Raw genomic sequence first — 8,052 nt, 5'->3', positions numbered from 1 at the left:
GTCTGCGGGGAGTCCAGCGACCAAATAAAGTTCTGGACTTTATTCCCCGACCAGCGACATCACAGCAGGGGCCTGATCGCTGCTGCCTGTCACACTGGACGATATCGCTAGTGAGGACGCTGCAACGTCACAGATCGCTAGCGATATCGTCTAGTGTGACAGTACCTTTAGTATAGTGTTTTGTGCACCTTTTTTTTTTTTTTTGTTTATTAAAATGGATGTATTATTGCAAAGTCTAATGGTCTGCAGCTTGAGGTTATATTTTTTTTTTTTAAATTTACTTAACCATTCCCATTCGATGTACTTGTATTTTAAAATAAAGAGCATTTCTGCTCCATTGTGATTTAAAAAAAAAAAAAAAGAAAAAAATTATATATTAATAAAATGTTTCTTAAAAAATTGTCCGTAGTATAATTTCTTAAAGGTAAATTTAAATCAGGTGTATGTACCAATGGTTACACATGCAATACAGAGTTGTTTGAGTGGTCATTTTTTAATAAAGGTTATCCTTTGAAATTTTATTTCGGGGAGGTAATTGTTTTTTTTTTTAAAACATAAAAATATTTTTAAAGGTGTCTCACAGTTTACCTTTTTTTGTTTTTGGGACATGGAAAAGAATGGTATAACGTGCACCAGTTTTTGGGTTTGGGTGTTCACATATTTTTCTCATTTTAACATGGTGTTTAGTGGTAAACATTACCTATTTCTGCTTTGGTCTAACTTTCAATCCATTATACTTATTATATTGCAGATAGAGTAGGGACCACACTGACCGGCATAAGCCACCTGGACCACAGCCACCTGGCCCACATCCAGAAAATCTGAAAAGTAAGTTTTGAAGACCCCAACTCTGCTACTTCAATGTGTAGAGCAGATTGCAAGTGTCTTTTAACTTACAGACCTACCAGGACCACAGCCACCTGGACCACAGCCACCTTGACCACAGCCACCTTGACCACAGCCACCTGGACCACAGCCACCTGGACCACAGCCACCTTGACCACAGCCACCTGGACCACAGCCACCTTGACCACAGCCACCTTGACCACAGCCACCTTGACCACAGCCACCTGGACCACAGCCACCTGGACCACAGCCACCTGGCCCACATCCAGAAAATCTGAAAAGTAAGTTTTGAAGACCCCAAATCTGCTACTTCAATGTGTAGAGCAGATTGCAAGTGTCTTTTAACTTACAGACCTACCAGGACCACAGCCACCTGGACCACAGCCACCTGGACCACAGCCACCTGGACCACAGCCACCTGGCCCACATCCAGAAAATCTGAAAAGTAAGTTTTGAAGACCCCAAATCTGCTACTTCAATGTGTAGAGCAGATTGCAAGTGTCTTTTAACTTACAGACCTACCAGGACCACAGCCACCTGGACCACAGCCACCTGGACCACAGCCACCTGGACCACAGCCACCTGGCCCACATCCAGAAAATCTGAAAAGTAAGTTTTGAAGACCCCAAATCTGCTACTTCAATGTGTAGAGCAGATTGCAAGTGTCTTTTAACTTACAGACCTACCAGGACCACAGCCACCTGGACCACAGCCACCTGGACCACAGCCACCTTGACCACAGCCACCTGGACCACAGCCACCTGGACCACAGCCACCTTGACCACAGCCACCTTGACCACAGCCACCTGGACCACAGCCACCTGGACCACAGCCACCTGGCCCACATCCAGAAAATCTGAAAAGTAAGTTTTGAAGACCCCAAATCTGCTACTTCAATGTGTAGAGCAGATTGCAAGTGTCTTTTAACTTACAGACCTACCAGGACCACAGCCACCTGGACCACAGCCACCTGGACCACAGCCACCTGGACCACAGCCACCTGGCCCACATCCAGAAAATCTGAAAAGTAAGTTTTGAAGACCCCAAATCTGCTACTTCAATGTGTAGAGCAGATTGCAAGTGTCTTTTAACTTACAGACCTACCAGGACCACAGCCACCTGGACCACAGCCACCTGGACCACAGCCACCTGGACCACAGCCACCTGGCCCACATCCAGAAAATCTGAAAAGTAAGTTTTGAAGACCCCAAATCTGCTACTTCAATGTGTAGAGCAGATTGCAAGTGTCTTTTAACTTACAGACCTACCAGGACCACAGCCACCTGGACCACAGCCACCTGGACCACAGCCACCTTGACCACAGCCACCTGGACCACAGCCACCTGGACCACAGCCACCTTGACCACAGCCACCTTGACCACAGCCACCTGGACCACAGCCACCTGGACCACAGCCACCTGGCCCACATCCAGAAAATCTGAAAAGTAAGTTTTGAAGACCCCAAATCTGCTACTTCAATGTGTAGAGCAGATTGCAAGTGTCTTTTAACTTACAGACCTACCAGGACCACAGCCACCTGGACCACAGCCACACAATGTCCTCTTCCGGCAGCCCTCCTCCACAGCAACAGCAGGTATCGGTAAGTAAAAAAAATTTTTTTTTTTTTTTTTTTTTAAATTTACATCATTTTGAGTCACTACATGCATTTATTATGTTTAAACAGGAATCAGGATCCGATGAGGAGCTGTCGGAAGGGACCGAGACGGGTGGAGACATCGAAGTGGAGGAGGAACCAAGTGTAAGTAGTGGTGAAACACTTGCTTCACACATCACACTGCACCGTACACAAAACAGAATTTCATATATAACGTAACACAGAAAACATATACATACATTAAAGCTAATTTTTTTATCCTTTATTTCAGTCTCCTGCTGCTGCTGCTGCTGCTGCTGCTGCTGCTGGTGCTGCTGAACGTCCAGCACAGCATGAAGGTTCTCCCAGGCGCTCCCAGAGTCGGCGGACTCGACGCCGCGGTCGGCCATCAGTGAGTCGGTTTTTTGTGGGGCTTCAATTGTTAATTTTTTGCTTTCAGTCTACTAATTTTTAATTCTTTCTTTTTTTTTTGTTCTAACAGGCTTCACAGTGTGCTCCCGAATACGATTCAGATATCGATATTGAAGCCCTCATCGAGGAGGTTCGTGAACGGGAGCCACTGTGGAACATGGCTGACCGCAGGCATGCTGATACCAGTGTCACCCGTCGGCTCTGGTTGGAAGTATGCCGGAACATCTTTGCGAGGTGGGAGGACCTTCTTCCACAGCAGCAGAGCAAACTATGTAAGTATTCACTTTTCAGTGATGTTTTGAGCTGAATGTAATGTCTTGCATTTACGAATATTTTTTTTTTTTTCTTCATTCCTGTCTTCACAGGTACCAAGGTTAGGAAGCGGTGGCGGTCATTGAGGGATCGCTTTTTCATATCAATATATTAACTTATTTTTTTTTCTTTCACAGCACCTACTCCAGCCACCGTGCGCCTGCATCTATCTCTGCACCCTCTGAAGCGATCCCTCCTGAGTCCGCCACCGGGGACCACGTCGGTAGGCCCCACACCTCTCACCCCTCTGTCCCCTCCACTTCATCCGCCTCTACCAGTGGAGTGCAGCCTTCCTTACTCGCATCTGATGGTCAACAGATAGCGTTCCCTTTACCCCACCCCTCTGACCCTGCCACCTCTACACCACCGGTAGGTTCATGGCGGCAGCGTCAGAGGGGTCAGGAAAGGAGCTATGCTCCTGAGTTCTTGCATCTAAATGCAGGCTTCCAAAATTCATTTAAAATTTTGGGAGAACAAGTGACTGCTGGTTTCAGCATGATGCAATCACGCATGAGTGAAAACCAACATGAAATCAGCAGTCGCTTGGATAGACTGCATTTAGATGTAAGTCAAGCTCCAGCCAATCTTTTTTTTCAGTCCATGCTCAGGAGCATGGAAAAGCTTTCTTTTGATCAGCAGATGCGGGTAATGAATAGCTGCCATAACGCTCTGCTGAAGGTAATTAACGAACCCCAATCTACCCCCACACCTCCCCACACATCCCAGTCCCAATTTCAACACCATGCCCCACAATATCACCGCCAGTCCCAATATCCACATCACTCTCAATATCAACATCACTACCAATACCCAACCCGGCCCACAACCCAAATGTATTCACCCGTGTTTTCTTCATCTTTGCCCAGCTTTCCTTCCCCAGTAAGTTTTCCACCTACCCCAACACAACACCCCTCTGGTCAGCCTCCTGTTTCCCCCCCCCCTTCCACTACAGACGCAACAGGTAGGGTTTCCCCAATCCCACCTACCGACGTGGTCCAACCTTCCAGCCCCTCCTCCCATAGTTACTCCACCCAACAATACCAGGACCTGTGAACCTGGAATGTACTTGTACATAGTTTTTTTTTGCCAAAAAAAGAAAGGTTCTTTAAATTACCAAAAAAAAAATTGTGTGGGAAAATTACCCACAAAAAATATATTTTTTGAAATAAACATAATTCTGGTTTACAATCTACTGTGTGTGTGTGTTCATTAATTAAGGTAAATATGAAAGGTTAAGTGAAAAGAAACACCAGACGTTTTCAAGGTTTAACAAAATGGTTTTATATTATATTAGCAAGCAAACCACACACACTCTTTTTTTTTTTTTTTTGTGGCAGTTGCTACCAAAAAATTTTGGAAAAAAAAAAGAAAAAAAATTAAAAAAAAGTCACACAATTATGTCTTGCCATGGAATCCGCCCAACAGGTGACAAAAAATATTCAGCAAACTGTTCCCTCATCCTAGTAACAGAACCGGTGGAGCGAACAGAGGCACTTCGGTAATCCCACAAGGATGTCTCCAATTGTTCGTCATCCAAGGTAACGGGCTCCTTTGAAATAACAAAATTATGGAGCACCACACATGCCTTGACAACATCGTCTACAGTTTTTGTATCCAGTTTTATTGCCGTCAGCAGAACTCTCCACTTTGCTGTCAAAATACCGAAAGAGCACTCTACCACTCTTCTTGCTCTGGTAAGACGGTAATTAAATACCCGCTTGGTGCGGTGTAATTCACGGCTGCTGTATGGTTTCAGTAGGTGCGGCGACAGTTGAAAGGCTTCATCACCTACACACACATAGGGCAAGGCTGGTTCACTGGTTCCTGGGAGCGGTCTTGCTGGCGGGAAATTGTATGTATCTCCATACAGGCAGCGACCCATCGGAGAGTTTTTAAACACTTGGGAGTCGTTGGACCGGCCATACGCTCCTATATCCACAGCAAGGAATCGGCAGTTGGCGTCAGCAATAGCCATGAGTACAATTGAGAAGTATTTTTTATAGTTATAGTACTCTGATCCTGTTCCTGCCGGTTTTGCAATCCTAATGTGTTTGCCGTCCACAGCACCAACACAATTTGGAAAATTACACATTCGCTCAAATTGTTCGGAACTTCTCATCCAGATTTCCATTGTTGGTTGTGGGATATACTCCAGCTGTAAAGTGTCCCAAATCGCACGACATGTGTCCTTCACAATTCCGCCAATAGTGGAAATCCCCAGCCGGAATTGGAAATGGAGTGAAGTCAAAGACTCACCCGTAGCTAGGAAGCTGCAGGGAAAAATAAAAAAAAATGTAAAAAAAAATTGCACAGACCATCAACCAAGAAAAACAAGTGGAATGGCCTCAAATAAACCAACAAATGACATGCTACAGTAAATGCGGCGCAATGTGTCAGCGCAGTATTCTCTGCAGCATGTACTCACATTCAATATGAGCAATGACATAAAGAAAAAATGCTTACCGCAGTGTCACCATGAGCCGCTCCGCCGGTGTGATGGCAAGCCTCATCCTTGTGTCCTGCCTTTGGATGACATCCTCTATTTTTCCAACCAAATAATCGAAATGTTCCATCCTCATCCGTACATAACTAAAGAATTTTTGGGGGTTGCACCGCAACTCCAGATAGAGAGTGGACTGGACACCCCTGGTCATCCGCAGCTCATTGATTGGATGTATCCAGAATCGTCGCCTTCTCCGTTGCATCATCCGTCTTTCTGCTGCCGCCTCCTTCTCCCGCACTATGATATCCAGGCGATTCGTCTCAAATATAACTTCAGTAACCAAACTCGAAATCCTCCCAATTACACCATCCATCATTGCCACTAAACTAAAACCCTCAAAGATGTGCTGTAAATACAGTCAGTATATAGATTTCCCTAGTTTCCAGTAGCCAATCAAATTTTGGTGCCTCCCATTTTAAAAACGGATCCGTCGTAAAAACGTATGCAACGGATGGAAAAAACGTATGCAACGTATGCAACGCATCCAGCATTTCAACGGAACCGTTTATCGGATTTGCGACGGTTTTGCGACGGATCCGTCGAAATGCTGTATTCGTTACATACGTTTTGCAGTTTTTTGACGCATCCGTTTTTTCGGGAAAAAGACGTTTTTGGGACGGATTGCAGTTAACGCTAGTGTGAAAGTAGCCTTAAGGAGTAAAGGAAAGAATATGAAATATCAGCAACAAATCTTTAATACCAGCAGTAAATCTCTCTCTCTCTCACACCTTCTCATTTAAAGATTTTTCTGTATTTTCATGACTATGAAAATTGTACATTCACACTGAAGGCATCAAAACTATGAATTAACACTTAACCTGGCCTCCACAGTCACCAGACCTAAACCCAATCGATATGGTTTGGGGTGAGCTGGACCACAGAGTGAAGGCAAAAGGGCCAACAAATGCTAAGCATCTCTGGGAACTCCTTCAAGATTGTTGGAAGACCATTCCCGGTGACTACCTCTTGAAGCTCATCAAGAGAATGCCAAAAGTATGCAAAACAGTCATCAAAGCAAAAGGTGGCTACTTTGAAGAACCTAGAATATAAGACATAATTTCAGTTGTTTCACACTTTTTTGTTAAGTATATAATTCCACATGTGTTAATTTATAGTTTTGATGCCTTCAGTGTGAATGTACAATTTTCATAGTCATGAAAATACAGAAAAATCTTTAAAAGAGAAGGTGTGTCCAAACTTTTGGTCTGTATTGTGTATACATATATATCTATTTATATAGATAACTAGATATTGAGATTTCCATATCAATATATGAGATTTATATATTGAGATTTACTGCTGATATTTAAGATATACAGTGGGGAAAATAAGTATTTGATACACTGATTTTGCAAGCTTTCCCACCTACAAAGAATGGAGAGGTCTGTAGTTTTTATTGTTGGAACACTTCAACTATGAGAGGCAAAATCTTAAAAAAATCCAGAAAATCACATTGTATGATTTTTACATAATTAATTTGCGTTTTATTGCATGAAAAAAGTATTTGATGCAATAGAAAAACAGAACTTAATATTTGGTACAGAAAACTTTGCAATTATAGATGTAAGACGCTTTCTGTAGTTTTTGACCAAGTTTGCACACACTACAATAAGGATTTTGGTCCTCTCCTCAATACAAATCTCCAGTTCTTCAAGGTTTCAGGGTTGTCGCTGGGCAACACTGAGTTTCAGCTCCCTTCAAATATATTTTATTGAGCTCAAGTCTGGAGACTGGCTTGGCCACCCCAGGACTTTGATATGCTTTTTACTGAGCCACCCCTTAGTTGCCCTGGTTGGGTGTTTTGGGTCATTGTCATGCTGGAAGACCTAGCCATGACCCATCTTCAATGCCCCTTCTAAGGGGAGGAGGTTGTTGGCCAAAATCTCGCAATACATGACCCCATCCTTACTTCCTTTAATATGGTGTAGTCGTCATGTCCCTTTGGCAGAAAAGTACCCCAAAAGCATGATGTTTTTTACACTATGCTTGACGGTTTTGGATGGTGTTCTTAGGGTTGTACTCATCTTTCTTCCTCCTCCAAACATAGCTAGTGGAGTTGATAGCACAAAGTTCTTTATTGGTCTCATCTGACCATATGATCTTCTCCCATGCCTCCTCTGGATCATCCAGTTAGTCATTTACTAACTTCAAATTGGCCTGGATATCTGCTAGCTCAAGCAAGGGGTCTTTATGTGCCCTGCAGGATTTTAATCTATGATGGCGTAGCGTGTTACTAATGGTAATGACTGAAACTGAACCTGTGGTTTCAGCTCTCTTCAGGTCATTAACCAGGTCTTCCTATGTAGTTCTGGGCTGTACTCTGACCTTTCCCAAAATCATTCTTAGCCCATGAGGTGAGATCTTG

General features: G+C 43.7%; 1 protein-coding gene across 1 annotated transcript; it reads right to left on the bottom strand.

Moving 5' to 3' along the window:
- Window positions 1–3,495: 3,495 nt before the first annotated feature.
- Window positions 3,496–6,239, bottom strand: LOC138642924 (uncharacterized). Its single transcript, XM_069731540.1, has 2 exons — window positions 5,648–6,239; window positions 3,496–5,454 (listed from the first exon to the last, which is right to left on the bottom strand). The coding sequence occupies exons 1-2, from the start codon at window positions 6,001–6,003 to the stop codon at window positions 4,572–4,574; spliced, it is 1,239 nt and encodes a 412-aa protein (XP_069587641.1). The 5' UTR covers window positions 6,004–6,239; the 3' UTR covers window positions 3,496–4,571.
- Between the last annotated feature and the right edge of the window lie 1,813 nt (window positions 6,240–8,052).

This window comes from Ranitomeya imitator, chromosome 6 (assembly GCF_032444005.1).
Source record: "Ranitomeya imitator isolate aRanImi1 chromosome 6, aRanImi1.pri, whole genome shotgun sequence".
NCBI classification, from domain to species: Eukaryota; Metazoa; Chordata; class Amphibia; order Anura; family Dendrobatidae; genus Ranitomeya; species Ranitomeya imitator.
This window is presented reverse-complemented; position numbering and strand designations above follow the sequence as displayed.